This window comes from Podarcis liolepis (genome assembly GCF_965112155.1).
Source record: "Podarcis liolepis genome assembly, chromosome: 7".
Classification (NCBI taxonomy): Eukaryota; Metazoa; Chordata; class Lepidosauria; order Squamata; family Lacertidae; genus Podarcis; species Podarcis liolepis.
The window spans coordinates 42,553,000-42,569,471 of record NC_139561.1 but is presented as its reverse complement, the minus strand read 5'-3'; the positions used below and the strand labels follow the sequence as shown (position 1 = coordinate 42,569,471).

The following is a 16,472-nucleotide window of genomic DNA, read 5'->3' as shown; positions in this document are numbered from 1 at the left end:
CTCCTGCTGTGCATCTGGTGTGCTGCTTCTTTGATGATGATGGCGCTGGTTGGTACTGAGTCACAAAAGGACCCAGACAATGCAATCAAGGATGGAGTAGTGCCAATGTCGGGGGAGCAAGGACTGTAGGCTCATCTATGGGGGGGTCTCACAGCAAACATGAAGATGTGGGAGGAGGTAAAATGCTCTTGTTCCTCTTTACAGAATGATGTCCAAGAAGGGTTCAGGTTAGTGCCAGGTAACAGTTGGCATGAGCAGAATGAGGTCAAGCCAGCCTAATGGCTTTGGCTTGTAAATGAAGTGGGTTGGGGGAGGAGAGTTGCTACTCCTTTTGTTTTGAGAGATGCCATTTTGGATGAGAGATTGAGGCAGCCTGGACACTACACAGGCAGCAGGATGTGTTGGTAGGAACCTGAGGTGGTAGAATGGTACCACTTCAGGCTGCAAGTAGGAGATAACATTTGTGAAAGCCCCTCTGCAAGTAAGAACACAAACACATCAAGGAGAAAGGTTCTATCCCAATCTCCTTCCTGATCTGCCAATTTTTTATATGCAGGGACAGATTTTTTTTAATGTCAGGGACCATTCAGAAATGTGATTCCCCCACCTGCAGCAAAAAGTAGCACATTCCCTTCTATTACCCCATTACCACTTCATTCTGCTGCACATGTACAACCATCTTCAGGCTTCGGTCCTGGAAGCAAGTACTGCAGAAACCGGTGGAATTTCTTCTCAGTAAATATGCCAAGAATCAGGCACTTAGTTCAAAAGAACAGTCAGTCAGATAATGCTTGCCTCTTCCCCACCCTCATTTCTCTGTCCCTAATCCCATCCACTAACTAGCTGGATAAAAAATCCAACATCCCACAAGTTCTCATTTTTATTTTTTTATTTCTAACACACCCTACATTTACAGCACAAGCTTTTCTCCAGAGAATCCTGGGAACTGTAGTTTGTAAAGGTTGCTATGAATTATTGCTCTGTGAGGCAAACACTACAGTTCCCCCCCAGGGTTTGTTGGGGGAGGCTGCTTTAAATGTATGGTGTGGACGTGACCTAAGCATTTACATTCTGTTCTTCATTGGATATTTCAGTATCAGAGTGTGAGACAATTAAATAACTAATAATTCAAATCTACAGAAAAAAGATATCAATATACATAAATTACAGAATCCATAAAAACAAGGCCAATAAATAGGAAACAAATTAACAGCACTATCATAAAACAAACAAAGCTAAAGTTCAATGAGGACAATTAGAATGTCATGTTCGTAGAACCAGATCAGCTGGTCTTGCCTGATATGTTTGTTTTCTGAGTGGGAAACTACCGTATTTTTCGCACCATAGGACGCACCGGACAATAGGACGCACCTTGTTTTAGAGGGGGGAGAACAAGAAAAAAAATTCTCCCCCTCTCTGCCCAGCGCCCCTTCAGCGAAGCGGCAGGAGGCGCTGCACAGAGAGGGGGAGAATTTTCCCCCTCTTGTTTTCCCCCTCTAAAACAAGGTGCCATTCAGTCGCCTTCAGGCGGCTACCTTGGAAGTCTGGAGAGCGAGAGGGGTCGGTGTGCACCGACCCCTCTCGCTCTCCAGGCTTCAGGTTCCTTTCAACCTGCTCTTTGGGGCTGGCGGGGGGAAGCCCACCACCAGCCCCAAAGAGCAGGTCGGGGAACAGCGGAAAGGCGCGCAGCGGAGAGGCTGCTGCCATAGTCGCGCGTCACCTCTCCAGCCGGGAGAGGGTCGCAGGGCTATGGCTTCTTTAGCCCCGCACGCGCTCTCCCGGCTGGAGAGGTGGCGCGCGGCTAAAGAGGCTGCTGCAATAGCCGCATGTCACCTCTCCAGCTGGGAGAGGGTAAGCGGGGCTTCTTTAGCCCCGCGCGCACTCTCCCAGCTGGAGAGGTGGCGCGCGGCTAAAGAGGCTCCTGCCATAGCTGCACATCACCTCTCCAGCCGGGAGAGGGGCGCGGGGCTATGGCTTCTTTAGCCCCGTGCGCGCTCTCCCGGCTGGAGAGGTGGCGCGCGGCTATAGAGGCTCCTGCCATAGCCGTGCGCCACCTCTCCAGCCGGGAGAGGGTCGCGGGGCTATGGCGTCTTCGCTCCATAGGACGCACACACATTTCCCCTTCATTTTTGAAGGGGAAAAAGTGCGTCCTATAGAGCAAAAAATACGGTAATTAGCATGGCTTCTGTGAAATTCTAGTAATTCCTATATTTGCATATATATGCATAAATCAGGACATGCAGATTTGTGTCCTAGTGCCTGTGCCCCTGTTCTTTTAAAGTACTGTATCTATGTAGCATGCCTCTGTACCTGTTTAGCACCACAGTTATTTGGGGGATGTTTTAGCCTGGAAGCACCCATGTTATTGATCCTTAACCTCTTCTGGATGTCTCTCTGTCTTGTTCATCTATTGGGTAATCCTTCTGTAATATCTGTAGCACAAAGAACCCTCTTGAAACATTGTAGGGGGTGGGGAATAAGTGTACAACTTACTTTGATTTCAGAGCAGATCTGCTGGAAATGAATGACAATTAGATTTAAAATAGACAAATCTGTGGGGGAAGAGAAGTCAATCAATGGCTATTAGTCACAACAGCTAAATGGAGTGTCCACATTCAGAGAGCGTCTTCCTAGGGGGAAGCAACAAGGGAGGAAGGCTGTTTCCTTCATGGCTTGCTTATGGGTTCCTTGAAGTATCTAAGCCAGTGCCTGGCAGTGCAATTGTTAGAGCAGGGAACCTGTGACCCTTTAGATGCTGCTGGACTACAACTCCCATCATCACTGACGGCCCTCAGTCTGATCTTGTAAGGTGTTCATGTTCTGATTGGTGGCTGGTCTTTGGCAAAGAGCTAGCAAATGGCAAGATAAAAGATTGCTTGTTCTATTTAGGTGGGGTTTTTTTTAATTTCATAGGAACGTTCTTTATTCCAAGTCAGACCATTGGCCACATATCTCAGCATTGTCTATAACTGTCAAAAACAATCCAAGATTTCAGGCAGGGGACATTTCCCTAGCGATGCCGGGAACCGAACCTGGGACCTTCTGCATGCAAAGCATAGGTTCTACCATTGAGCTACACCTATCTCCTTTTCCATTCTTAATATTTGTATTTTTCCTTAACAGCTCATGTTCATAAAAATATAGATGGTAGCAAGGTCAAAGAACCCAAGCCCAGCTTCCAAGAACAGAGCCAGCATATGTATGGAAACATTCAACCTTCAACATCGGGTAAACCAACAAAGAAGCCTGTGCCACATCCTATGCAAGTAGAAGGTGAGGAAGGGAGAACAGTGGGTCATAGTGACAGCAATGGCATATCTCATTCGCATGTTCTCAGTAGTCCTTTGTAGATACAGTGGTATCTCGGGTTAAGTACTTAATTCGTTCCGGAGGTCCGTTCTTAACCTGAAACTGTTCTTAACTTGAAGCACCATGTTAGTTAATAGGGCCTCCTGCTGCTGCCATGCCGCTGGAGCCCGATTTCTATTCTTATCCTGAAGCAAAGTTCTTAACCTGAAGCACTATTTCTGGGTTAGCGGAGTGTGTAACTTGAAGCATATGTAATCTGAAGCGTATGTAACTCGAGGTACCACTGTATACACATACTTAGTGAAGCCATGCATCCAGCAACATAGGCTATAAGGGTATTTTTTCTAACCCACCTTATCTCGAGGGTTTGGAGTCTGCAACAGTATTTAAAAAAACAAAACAAAACCATGAGAAATGGTTACTATTTCTTTAAAAGATTTATACCCTGCTTTTTACTGAAAGATTCTCAAGGCGGTTTGCAGTAGAGTGCAATAATACCCAGTTCTCTCCCCCCCCCATCAACCCAGCAGCCAGAGTGCTACCCACTTAATTCCAAGGGCAAATGCAGTTGGAGCCTCCTGGGAAGGAGGGAGGGGTGAAGCACAAAGATACTCTGCAACTGCTCCTTCTCTGGCCCAGTCTTCATCTTACTGGGGCAATCTTCCTGGGAGGGCAGAGGTGTAGCCTGCCACTTCCCCTTTGTTCCCTGGCTGATGGCACAGACAAAAGCATATTTCCATTCAGCTCTGCAGTCCTGGTGCAACTATTATTCTCCATCACTAGGGCATCACCTCACTTCCAGTTATATGGGTTGTCATTGTCACTCTTCAGCTGGAACTGAAGCAAACTAAATTGCCTGAGGCCTTGGTAGCAGTGGTGCAGTGGTACATTTTGAAGAACTAGAGCTCATCATGCAGCCCCCTGTATCCAAGGAAGGGCCAAGAAGTTTTACTGTTTAAACTGCTAGCATGAAGTCAGAACACCATCAAAGAAAGTGTTTCCAGCCTCTTGATTATATTCCTCATTTTCTGACTTCCTCATTGACCTACATTGAAAGTGATCAGGAGTAAGCCAGGTGAGAGTAGGATTACTCCAAGTTAACGTGCTTCTGCCTTGGAGGGAACAAACATAGAAGCTCTTGAGTGTCCACAACTAGCCTTCTCACACTTAGGATCCGAGAGGAGGTTTCATGTCAGAAGCAGAGTCTTCCTGCAGATTTCGGCCTTGGCAGCTCTTTTTGAAAATAAAATACTAAGTTCTGTCTTAGACGATTGCTTCATCCCTTAGATAATAGGAAGGTCCATACCCCAGCCCCAGTATGCAGCACTTTGATATTTCCTTCTTTCCTTGCAGTATCTACTGATAAACTTGCCAAGAAGAAAAGGCTTATTCCTAAGATCATTGTGACTGGGCCCTCGGAGGAAGTGCTGTTGAACAGTTATACTGATGAAATCCCCGAAACAAAAACCATCCGGGACACTGAAGACTTTGGCGCGTATAGTGTGCACACGAAGCCCAGCACTGTAGACGCTTATAGAACCAGCAGAGATCAGTGAGTGCACAGTGGAGAGTCAACAGCACTCGGTGTGATGGATACCATCTAGGGAAGCTAGCAGCCCAGTCCTGGATCCCCCTCTCAATAAATGGGAATCCCACCACAATGAATCCTTTCATGGTTTCACTTTCCCCACCTCCCACATTTGGAGGTGGAGGAAGAGGAGGAGGAAGGGCAAAGCTTAGCCAAATATAAATGAGGTTGATGATGGATGTTCATTTCCAAATAAATATGTTTGGTAAATGTTTTAAGATTCCCAGTCAATAATGGACCAGTATCTGCATGAGTGATTAGTATTGTTGGAGCAGGGGGAACATCTCAGCCATACCTGCACTCCTAGAAAGGAAGGTCCAGGCAAAATATGTCGCGAAGGGTTTGGGAGATCCATTGGATTACACCTGGAAGAGGGTGTGGTGTAGTTATAAGGTGCAATCCACCCTGAGCATATTCTGTGGAAGTTGCTGAAATCTTTGTTAAATCCCCCACATCCTCCTGCAACTAGCTTAACTACTTGTAAATGCTATAATCACATAGGTTCCACGTGTACTATACATTAAAAGCAGTATCATATCATTTTAAACTGTCATGGCTTCCTCCAAATAATCCTGAAAACTGTAGTTTGTTAAGGGTGCTGAGAATCATTAGGAGATCCCTATTTCCCTCCCAAAGCTACAATACTTCTCTGGAAAGAGGGATTGGCTGTTGGGTTTCCCCACAAGCAGGTGGGTGGCCACTGTCTGTGGGAACAGGATGCTGGACTAGAGGGGCCACTGGCCTGATCCAGAAGGCTCTTAAATTCTTATGTTAAACTACTATGAAAATTGTATCTGTGATAGAACCTTCACACTGCACTCTGACCACCGTATATGAAATCCTATCATCACACCCACAACTTATCAGATAAGGTGTGAGCAGCATCACCCTGCTCTTATGTGAAGGTGAAGCACAGAAGGGAGAGCTTCGATGAAAGGGCATTTGGCACAAAAAGGGAAAAAATCTTATTAGGACTGGAAGACACAATGGTGCAAAAGGAACCTCTACTTCTGTAACTGGAGATGCAAGAGTAAGGCACCCTACGCATAGGGAGGAACTATTCATTTATTTATTTTATCACTTTTATGTACAATCTTTCGGCAAAGACAGTTTGCAATTTAAAATATTAGAATAAATGCTACAAAATATATTCAGGCCAACATCATACAGAGTAAGCATGCACTGTGGGTGTGGCTATGAAACCCAACACGCAGAGAAGTGCCTGCTGTACCAGTGAAAGCAACACTGGGGAGTACACTCTGTGAATGGCAACTACTCCGCTTCAGCCATTGCTATTTCTGGTGAAATGCTTCCTGGCCCCTCTTGCCCTGCCAGGATCACAGGCTTGGTCAAATGGAGCAGAGAGTAGCCACTTAAGTTGGCAACACATAATGTTCCACTGCAACTCCTTGCATGGCCTAGATGACTATCGCCACAGTGACTGTAGTCTCGATCCTGACAGGTGCATCTTTTTGACAGGTGCATCTCTCCTTGTAGACAATGGATGGTTGCAGGAGAATGGAAGCCCAGGTGGGCTAAAGCATCACATTCTTCCGAACGCCCTCTACCAATTGCAAAGCATCTAAACTCAGCCTCTATATTTGGCTGTATATTACCTTATGTACAGCTTTAGTATTAAAGTTTTGGGGTGCTTTTTAGAAGGCTAATAATAATAATAATAATTGTAATTTTGGAACTTGTTATTTATGTTCTGTAAGCCACTTAGAACGCTATGCAGAAAAAATGATAATTTAGAAAAGGTGTGTTCCCCACTCTTCAGTCTAATCTAGGAGGACTGGATCCTTCCTTTCTCTCCCCCTCGCCCAATTTTAGTACCCCAGTTTCTCCCGCTCAGGGCAAAGGGCTCGCGTAGCAACCGTTGTTAGGGGCTCTGTGCGGAAGTTCATACTGTAACTGTACGGAAGTGGCTTGAGCATGCGCAGTGGCTGTGGGGAAAGTAGAAGTGCGCTCTGCTTCGGCCATGACGGAGGCGGGTTCGGCTGAGCCGGAGTCAGAGAGTTTGCGGCTGAAGCGGCTCCGAGGCGGCGGCGGCGGCGGCGGCTTCTTCACGGTACCTCAAGGACACAGGGTAAGTGGAACTACAACTCCCAGGAGACTTTGCGTGGAAGAGTTGCCCCGCCCCTCTTGCGTGTTTGCAAGGCGGACGGGGCTGGGGGTGTGCAGGGTTTTTATTCTCTGGCGCTTGCAAATCCTACATTGAAACGTCCGCAGAAAAGCTGCGGGTTGTGCGTGTATTAAGCCCTGAACGTGCACATACTGCTTGTGCAAATGTGGCCTTGGCACATGCTGATGGGGCTGACTGTGGGTGGTGAGATTATTTGCCCCGAGAGTATTTTATCGATACTGAAACCATGCGCGACTTTCATTCCACGTAGACATAATTTTCATAGAATTGTAGAGTTGGAAGAGACCCTGAGGATCATCTAGTCCAATGCAATGCAGGAATATGCAGCTGTCCCATACAGGGATCGAACCTGCAACCTTGGCATTGAAGACATTGCTAAATCCTATGCTTACTTACCCAGGAGGGATAAGTGGGTAAGGTGTGATTTCAATTTACTTCCAAGTGGATGTGTATGAGGTTGCTCTGCATGGCTATATATATGTCGGTTATATGTGCAGTTACTGCATAACACTGAAAAGTATTATTCAGTTGTGCTATTATTGTTATTTTCTTCTCACTCTTGGGAATTTTTTAATTGAAAAGCAGGTTTAAAAATTTCTACAATTTTACATTATTTAACAATAAAAAGTTGTGCAAAGAAGCAGAAATAATATTATTCCCCATCTTCCAGTTGTAAGGAGACGCCTGGGAATGATGTAATGATCTTTGTTTATATGATTAGGATCCTCAGCAGCATCTCAGGAATCAAGCAGGGACTTAGTTCTGTGACCCATCTGTTGTTTCAGCTGGGAAGATGTCGGAGTGTGAAGGAATTCGAGAAACTCAATCGTATTGGAGAAGGGACCTACGGCATTGTGTGTGAGTGCTGCCACATGAACCGGTCAAGAACTGGTGCTGTGTGTGACCCAAGACGATCTGGAACACAAGGGGTGGCCCCAGAGCTTGTTAAGGTCCTGTCTGTTCCTTGATGTTATGACTTAAGCAGGTGTAGTTGGAATTCAGAATCTCAGCTCCCTGATCTTGGCCATGCACACACCCTCTCCAGTTCTCTTTGAAATCTGTCCAGTGATAATAGATGTGTATTTTTCAGGTGTAAATGTCATCAATGACATTTTCACACTATATGATTTAGGACAATGGTAATCGCAGGTGGAAAAGCAAGAAAGGAGGTGGGAAAGTGGCTTGTGTAAAGCCACTTTGATGAGAGGCAACTTTTGAGTTGGCACTTGAGTCCAGGAGCGCTCCCAGCACTATGTTAGCTTGTCTGGAGGAGTGGAAGGTGGAGAGTTGCTTCCCCAGGCACAGAGCTCTGATTGCATTGCCATTCCAGATCGTGCCCGAGACACCCAAACAGATGAGATTGTGGCACTGAAGAAGGTGCGGATGGACAAAGAGAAAGATGGTGAGCAGAATGGGAGAGCTCTGAGGCATCTCTGCTAGTCTTGGCTCAATGAAACATACTTTGTGTTTAGTCTTGCCCACTGCCTTCTTAATGTGCTACTTCTCCCTGTAGGGATTCCCATCAGCAGCCTACGAGAGATCACCTTGTTACTGAAGCTCCAGCACCCCAACATTGTGGAGCTGAAAGAGGTGGTGGTGGGGAATCACTTGGAGAGGTACTGACCAGACCCTTCCTGTCCCCATAACCTTTCCTCTACCTCAAGCAGGAGGCTTTTCGTTCCTGTCCCCCAAAGCTACCATTTTATGTCACCCAAGAGTGGGGAGCTGGATCTTGCCAGTGGGCAAGAGTTTTACCTCCCTCACTGCTCCCATGGGCCAAGTTTGACAAGTGGACCTGTCAAAACACCTGACACTGTAATAGCATCTTCCTTTGCTCATGCTGTTTGAAATTAAAACTGCACAGGCAAAGGCACAGCACTTTGCAAGTTCTGGCAATCAGCTGATAGGTGGCACTTGAAAAACACAGGACTTTGTTGGCACTGACCATAAGATGATTAGCAGAAGTTGCAAAGCCACAGGACTTTGGTGCAAATTGTATCTTTACCTGCCATACAGGTAGCTGCCCCATTTGGGGCGAGTCTTATTCAACCTGCATGTCAAGGTTCCCCACTGCAGTTACGTCAGCTATTCGTGAATGCTAAGGCTGGCTTATACAATCTTTAATAAAAAATACAAACTTTAAAAATACAAAACTTTGCACACGAAGCAGGATGGAGGTTAGCAGGAATAAAGGAAGCTGGGGGTGGGGGACTGCTATGTTTCTGAAAGCAAAGCATGATTTCCAAGGCATTGTAGCCTCCAGAATATGACTCAAGCAGTCAAGAGCCCGTCTTTTAAACCACTTCTTTCTGCTCAGCTCTAGCCTCTTGGGTAGATATATCTCCAACTACAGAAAAGAAAACGTGTGTGTTTGTCCTGCAGCATTTTCCTTGTGATGGGTTACTGTGAGCAGGACCTCGCCAGCCTCCTGGAGAACATGCAAGCTCCCTTCTCTGAAGCTCAGGTGAGATGGGGAAAGTAGCAGCCTTGTGTTGATTGTTTGGATCACTGTCTTCATCAGAATTAAAGAGATGTCATAAAAAGCTGCAGTTTGTTGAACCCAAGGCATGGTTGTGACCAAATTTGAGATGGAAGAATGGCAAGAAGGCACTTTTAAAAGCAAAGCTTGAAGAAAAGAGTCAAAGTATGTAGGTGTTCAAACAGAGCGGGAGTAGCCTGGTGGGTTAATTTGGGCTGAGGTGTTTGGGCATCATCCATATCATAGGAAGCTGCCGTATATTGAGACAGACCATTGGCCCATAAGGTAAAGTATGCTTTGGGTCAGTTCAAGAAGACTAATCCTTTCAGGTTCTTGTGTTGCCTTTCTGTGGATCTTTGAACCCCAGAGCAGAATCTGGCACAAGACAAAGTAGTGTGTGTTTTATGCAAGAGAGATGGCTCCTTAATGATGCCCTATTCATTTGCTCCAACCCGTTGCAGGTGAAGTGTATCATTCTCCAGGTTCTCAAGGGCCTTCAGTACCTGCATGAAAACTTCATAATCCACAGGTGAGAGAAGAGCAGGGACTGGGCATTTGACTGGAGATAGGATCAATATGTAGCTTGTAGGCCTGCTACTATCTGTGTCAGCGTGGGAGAGAGGCTGCTTAAGGGAGCAGGATTTGGGGAAGGGCTGCACTTGGTTTTGTCTGTCCCCCGGTGAACTCCTCTTTCCTCCAACAACAGGGACCTGAAGGTATCCAACTTGCTCATGACTGACAAAGGTTGTGTAAAGACGGGTGAGTGTTTAGCCAAAATCTGGCTCCCTTGATGATTTCCACCATCGCAGACACATACCTGCCTGGTTTGTAATGCAGTTGGACCTGCCCTTTGACCTTGAGTGTCTCCTCTTTTCTTGCAGCGGACTTTGGGTTGGCTCGTGCTTACAGGGTACCGCTGAAGCCCATGACTCCCAAAGTTGTCACACTTTGGTGAGTAGACTCTGAGCATCCTTTGACTAATCAACACTCCTGCACAATCACTACCTTTGGGCGAGGGGGTAGTTAAGGAGGAAAGGGGCTTTGCTTTCACTCATAGGCTGCTTTCTTATGGTTTTGATACCCATCCAACTCAAAATAATTACCTGGGGAAGGCATGGCAATGGAGCTCATGGAAAGAAGACTCCACACCTTCCTGACGTGTACTTATAGGTAAAGGGACCCCTGACCTTTAGGTCCAGTCGTGACCGACTCTGGGGTTGCAGCGTTCATCTCGCTTTATTGGCCGAGGGAGCCGGCGTACAGCTTCCGGGTCATGTGGCCAGCATGACTAAGCCGCTTCTGGTGAACCAGAGCAGCGCATGGAAACGCTGTTTACCTTCCCGCTGGAGCAGTACCTATTTATCTACTTGCACTTTGACATGCTTTCGAACTGCTAGGTTGGCAGGAGCAGGGACCGAGCAACGGGAGCTCACCCCATCGTGGGGATTCGAACCGCCGACCTTCTGATCAGCAAGTCCTAGGCTCTGTGGTTTAACCCACAGCACCACCCGCATCCCTTGACATGTGTACTTAGGAAATGTGATTGAGACCAGAGCCAAAGCAGGACAAGAGTTTCTGCTCTTGACACATATAGGGGCCTGATTCAGCAACCATTAAAACCCTGGTTAAAAATAAGCAGTGGTTTAAGGTGAATAAGCAATGTGCTGGTGCCCACTACTCAGAATTATGCACTTTCCTCCTCCACATCTCCCATAGCAATGGGGAAGGAAAAAACAGCATCTGGCTTGCCATTATGTGCAGACTGGGACTCATGGGTCAGGCACAAACTTTGGCTTCCACTTGAGGTTTGTTTGGAGAGAAACAAATCACAAGCCTTGGTTCAGACAACAGCAAGCCAAGGCTTAGGGCTTGTTGCTCCTAGAGCTGCCAGCAGCAGACGAGGAACAAAGCAGGACTTTAGAGCAGCAGCACATTAACAAGAGGTTTCTTTTAACTAAAGTTTAATGTGACGAGGGAAGCAGGTGGGCAACCCACAGGATGTGCAGCCTTTCCCTGTGTCCCACTGTTGGTCGCTCAGGGCCCTCGTTATCACTTGGCTACCTGTGACAGGCTGAAGGGAGATTCGCTGCCCTTATGCTTGGGAGCAGGAAGGAGGAACATGTGCAAAGGGGATCAATGAGATTCTGTTGTGCATCTTCTGCCTCTCGTGTGAGAAAGAGGAGGGAGGGTGCGCGTGTGTGTGTGTGTTTCCCCTCCCCCCGCCGCCACCCCAGTACCAAAGGCAGCCCTCAGGGACAAAAAAGTGTGGAGCTAGTCCAATTAAGAAAATGCCCATTGCCTGTTGAATTCAAATTACAGAATTCCAGCATCACAATGCACCAGCCCTTGTGAGCTGACATCGACCTTCCCTGGAACACTTTCTCCCCTCTTTTCCAGGTACCGAGCCCCTGAGCTGCTTCTGGGGACAATAACACAGACCACCGCCATAGATATGTGGTGAGGGAAGAAGACGTCTCCTTTCCTCCATCCCCCACGCCTAATGTGGAGATTAGGAGGACAGAAAGGAAAAATGCATCCTTTGAGGCCTGGATTCATTGGTTTTTCCTAGGCCTGAGAGGGTGGAGGGAATAGCTGCTAGCCTCTCTGTATTAACTGTGAGTCTTCCCTGCAGGGCGGTGGGTTGCATCCTGGCAGAGCTGCTGGCTCATAAACCGTTGCTACCTGGGAGCTCTGAGATCCAGCAGATAGACATGATTGTGCAGCTTCTGGGCACGCCCAACGAGACCATCTGGCCAGTGAGTATTCCCCAGACTTCATCCCATCTCTGCTTTGCTGCTCCCTCCTCCTGCTTGGGTTTTGCCCCTTTGTGCCTCTTCTTATGTGGCCTTCCCTTAGTGCTGCAGCACTGCAGGTGGTGGAAAGGTCCTCTGGCCCAATATCATATGCAAAGGCATGGCTGCTTACTCGCAGTCCGACCCCCATCAACCCATGCAATGCAGGCTGCAGTAAGATACGAAGAGATCAGGTGCACTGTTGAGAGGCTGTAACATTAGATCAGGTCCTGAGCATCAAATATGCTCCTCCAAGTCTCTCTATCTGGCCCTTAAGACTTTCCCCAGGTCCCTTCACCAGCTCTGCTTTGCACCTTCCTTGAATTTTAGCTGGCTGAAATGGGTCCTTGAACTCTGGTGATGCCTTCCTGCCTGGATGGATAGAAAATACTGTGAGTGTATGTAGGAACTAGCTTACAGTACAATATAATGGTAAAATCAACATTTGGTGGTCTTCCCCCCACATCCCCGGTTATCCCTTCTTTAGATGGCTCCTGCAAGCAAGTTAAACCATATGTTAGAGGCAAATGCTTTATTTAGTGCCTTTCTTTGTGTCCCTCTCACCTCCAGGGCTTCTCCAAGCTGCCACTGGTGAGCCAGTACACCCTGCGCAAGCAGCCGTACAATAACCTGAAGCACAAGTTCCCTTGGCTGTCGGAGGCTGGCCTTCGCCTCCTCAACTTCCTCTTCATGTACGATCCCAAGAAAAGGTAACTGGGCCCAGGCTGGGGAAAAGGCTGACGTTGTTGTGATGCGCCTGCCTTTTGGAATTCTGTTTTGCCATTCTGATCGGCGCCCAGACAGGTAGAGTTAGAAAAGGGCAACTAAAATTTAGCCAGGGCAGAAGTGTTTTCTCCATCCCCGGTCAAAATACAGAAGCTCTCAGGGTCATCCATCTAAACCAATCAGCAGCAAGGTTATGAGAGAGACAAAAGCAGCAGCTTTACATGCCGCCACAATTAACCTGTGGAGTGCTCCTGCAGCTTTCCAAAGGAGTGAATTAACTTGGTGGAGGACAGAGCAGTTGAAAGCAGAACAGGCAGGTTCAGAGACAGCGTAGGGGGATGACCTACAGCAGGTAGTCACAACAGGAAATCGGAATCCTGAGCAGGATGGATTAGACCCTGCATGTAATATCTGTGCAACTGTACAAGGCACAGGTTCCTGGATGTGAGCCCTTCCTTGCCTGGGAGAGACTAGCTGCATCCCTGAATAAATGAGCTAGCTGTAAGGTAGGCACCTGCTCGCTTGTCTTTTATTGCTCCTGTGATATCCTCTGGCCAGAGCCCTTGGCTTGCCAGAGGCACATTCAGGAAGGAAGAGTGGAGCCGCTGCAGGAGAACAGCCTTCCTAAGCCGGAAATTTGTGGGTGGAATAGAGGGATAAGCAAGTGAAAGGTGAATTCATCCCTTGCTTTCATTGCTTTCCCTTGCTCTTCAGAGCGACAGCTGGTGACTGCCTGGAGAGCTCCTACTTCAAGGAGAAGCCTTTGCGTAAGTCTCTTGTGGCTTCCTTTCCCCACACTCAGGGCTGCCGCCACAACCTGATTCATCTTCTCCCTCTTTTTCCAGCCTGCGAGCCAGAGCTCATGCCAACCTTCCCACACCATCGCAACAAGAGGGCCGCCCCCAGTGCAGAGTGCGCAGGCAAGCGCAGTCGGCCCTGAGGATGCACACTTCTCCCGGTAAGGACGGGCGAGGGCTAGAGCAAAGTGCACTTAACAACAGTGGTAGCTGCCTTATACCAAGCCACACCATTGGTCCATCTAGCTCAGTATTGTCTACTCTACACTGACTGGCAGCAGCTTTCCAGAGATTCCAGGCAGAGCTGTCTCCCAGCTCTACCTCCAGACACCAGGAATTGAACCCGGGGCATTTTCTACCACTCAGGTATGGTCCTCCCCTTACTGGTCTCCTGATCATAATAAATAAAAAGATGAAAAAATCTTTTTAAATAATTCCAGTGGCACCGTTAAGATCAACTAAATATAAGCTTTCAAGGTGGGACTTTCGTGTGTAATACACACTTTGTCAGATACCATACTCTGAAGCAGAGGACACTTCAACCTTATAATGATGCCATTGTTATGTGAGGTGATTGACAGTTAGGTGGCCACGTTTGACAGATGCATGGGACTTTGCACAGCTTTGCAGGGGCTACCAATCAGCTAGTCAACGCTGCCTGCAAACCCCATTTCATCCTGGCCATGTCTGTACGTACCTGACACCAGATGCGATATATGATGTCAGGTGCAATGCAGGTGACTGTGGCTTCGTCAGGTGTGGAGGCTTGGCCTAATTAGACCCGTGGACTGTGGATTCCCCACCACCAGCCTAGAAATGTAACCAGCTAGGAGTCTCATGAAGCTGAAGCTGCTCCACTATTCTCTGCTGTTTATGTCTCCCATGTGCTTTCACACAGCTATGACCACAGGAAGCTGAAAGCAGAGTGCGGAAGTTGTGGCCCATCGGCCAACTTTGGCCTTCCGTGCTGCTCCTAGCAAACCATGCCCACCTGCTCCACACCTTAAGCAGCAGCCAACGTGGCTTCAAAGGAACAATAGGGCGTTAAAGGAAGCTACTGATTGTTCCTTTGCTGAAGCAAGGTGTGCTCCAGCCACCCATTAGCTGATGAATGGTTAGGAGTATGGCATGCTCTGGGATCAGGAAGCAGGTTGCACTGAAGCCCTTGCTAAAACAAAAGGGGCATATGAATAGCATGAAGTCTTTGAAAACACCTTTGAAATACTGGATCCTGAAAGCAGCAGCAAATGATGCTTAGGGAAGGTTCAGGGAGGTTTTTAAGCAGAGACCACCGATGCCCTAGAATGGGGTTTCCTGCACTGGCAGAGTTTGGGACTGGATAACCTTTCTAGCCCCTCCCAACTCCATGGTTGCAGGATTGCTGTTGCCTGAGTGCAAAAAAGCAAATCTGAAACAATTGCAGCACTGTGGTACTTCTGTTTCTCTTTCAGAGGACAGAGCTTGAAGAGAGGCAGTGCTGGGAGCTGCCAGCGGCACCGGGGCGAAGAGCCAGGAGCCTACAGAGGGTATCAGGACAGCTCCCATGTTCTTCATAGGAATCAGCTGCCCCTGCTGGGAGACACTGATTACGAACTGGGAGCTGGCTTGCCAAGCTGCACCGAAGCTCCTGAATTATCAGCTCGACTCTCCCATGATGGAAAGAGCAGGGCCGAATAGTAGCCCCTTATCCCGCCCCTTATTTGCGGGCAAAACCCAAGACTGAACCAGGACTGTGTCTCAATAAAGTCTTTTGCCGCTGCTGTCTTTGAGTAGTGCTCCTGGAGGGTAAATACTAAAGCTGCTGTGAGCCTTAGCAGAAGGACTGGGAGGGTGGGGAGGGAGATGCCAGATCCCTAGGAGGCAGCCTTATATATAGGGAAGTTCCTAGGCAGCAACAGCAGCATCTCTGCATTTAGAGGTGCCCAGGCGCCTTTAACTCCCACACTGTTTTGCATCCCTGCCTGCATGCACTGCTTGTTCTGTGCGTCAAGCTCTGCTTAGCAACTTATCGTGGGTGGGGGTTAGAAGATCAGGGACTTCAACCTCTTCGCATCTCTATTGTAGCAAACACATAAGCATATATCCCTTCTTGGTCCAGTGAGCTTTTGAAGGCCTTCCTTTCTGATTCAGAGGTGAAAATGGTAGTGGCTCTGGAGCACAGCAGTGTATTCAAGCTCTTCTCCATTATTGAAAATTCACCCACTTGTCATGGACAGTCAAGCAGCAGCAAACGAGGGCTCAAGCAGAATCCTTTTGCTAGAGCTGTGATATTGCTTTGCTTTGTGTAGGGAAACAGAAAATAGTGCTTGAAGCACCTTTAGGAGGCCAAAGTTATGCCAGAAGCATCAAAAAGAGAACTGACCAGTTACACCTGCCTCCTGACTTTTGTGCAAGAGCCAAAGTGACACTGGGAAGACTAGGTGGCCAAGGAAGAAAGTGTGGGAGGGAAGTTTTCAGAACAGCCTTGAAAACAACTACTGTAATAGATAAGTGCATCTTTTACTTCTGGAAGTGCTTGTCTTTAATGATCAGAAAATTCTGATCGGTTAACTCCATGATACGTATGCAGCTGCTTTATACTAAGCCAAACAGCTAACAGTAGTTTCTACTTTTCCAGACCTGAAAGCCAGCTATC

The 16,472-nt window shown here is 47.6% G+C and overlaps 2 protein-coding genes across 4 annotated transcripts; both read left to right on the top strand.

Annotated features, from left to right (window-relative positions):
• Nucleotides 1-53: 53 nt before the first annotated feature.
• On the top strand, nucleotides 54-4,970 carry SPATA33 (spermatogenesis associated 33). Of its 3 annotated transcripts, none has more exons than XM_083513869.1 (3): nucleotides 54-177; nucleotides 3,124-3,273; nucleotides 4,663-4,970. In XM_083513869.1, exons 1-3 carry the CDS (start codon nucleotides 138-140, stop codon nucleotides 4,863-4,865), a joined length of 393 nt encoding a protein of 130 aa, XP_083369995.1. In that variant the 5' UTR covers nucleotides 54-137; the 3' UTR covers nucleotides 4,866-4,970. The 3 variants fall into 3 exon arrangements, with proteins under 3 accessions (XP_083369995.1, XP_083369996.1, XP_083369994.1); XM_083513870.1 differs by having other exon boundaries at nucleotides 70-227; XM_083513868.1 differs by having other exon boundaries at nucleotides 101-238.
• Nucleotides 4,971-6,827: 1,857 nt separating this feature from the next.
• Nucleotides 6,828-15,597, top strand: CDK10 (cyclin dependent kinase 10). The gene is made up of 14 exons (XM_083513783.1): nucleotides 6,828-6,986; nucleotides 7,829-7,901; nucleotides 8,374-8,445; nucleotides 8,557-8,659; nucleotides 9,426-9,507; nucleotides 9,984-10,051; nucleotides 10,229-10,281; nucleotides 10,404-10,473; nucleotides 11,920-11,979; nucleotides 12,155-12,278; nucleotides 12,885-13,024; nucleotides 13,755-13,807; nucleotides 13,886-13,998; nucleotides 15,289-15,597. Exons 1-13 carry the CDS (start codon nucleotides 6,879-6,881, stop codon nucleotides 13,978-13,980), a joined length of 1,101 nt encoding a protein of 366 aa, XP_083369909.1. The 5' UTR covers nucleotides 6,828-6,878; the 3' UTR covers nucleotides 13,981-13,998; nucleotides 15,289-15,597.
• The last annotated feature ends 875 nt before the right edge of the window (nucleotides 15,598-16,472 follow it).

What these genes read in the sequence shown, in the direction of transcription:
- CDK10 (XM_083513783.1), top strand. Translation starts at nt 6,879, where the DNA reads ATGACGGAGGCGGGTTCGGCTGAGCCGGAGTCAGAGAGTTTGCGGCTG. An exon ending in GATGGACAAAGAGAAAGATG is followed by an intron (nt 8,446 to 8,556) that starts GTGAGCAGAATG and finishes TTCTCCCTGTAG; the next exon opens with GGATTCCCATCAGCAGCCTA. An exon ending in GAAAACTTCATAATCCACAG is followed by an intron (nt 10,052 to 10,228) that starts GTGAGAGAAGAG and finishes CTCCAACAACAG; the next exon opens with GGACCTGAAGGTATCCAACT.
- SPATA33 (XM_083513868.1), top strand. Translation starts at nt 160, where the DNA reads ATGAAGATGTGGGAGGAGGTAAAATGCTCTTGTTCCTCTTTACAGAAT. An exon ending in AGGGTTCAGGTTAGTGCCAG is followed by an intron (nt 239 to 3,123) that starts GTAACAGTTGGC and finishes TTTCCTTAACAG; the next exon opens with CTCATGTTCATAAAAATATA. An exon ending in ACATCCTATGCAAGTAGAAG is followed by an intron (nt 3,274 to 4,662) that starts GTGAGGAAGGGA and finishes CTTTCCTTGCAG; the next exon opens with TATCTACTGATAAACTTGCC.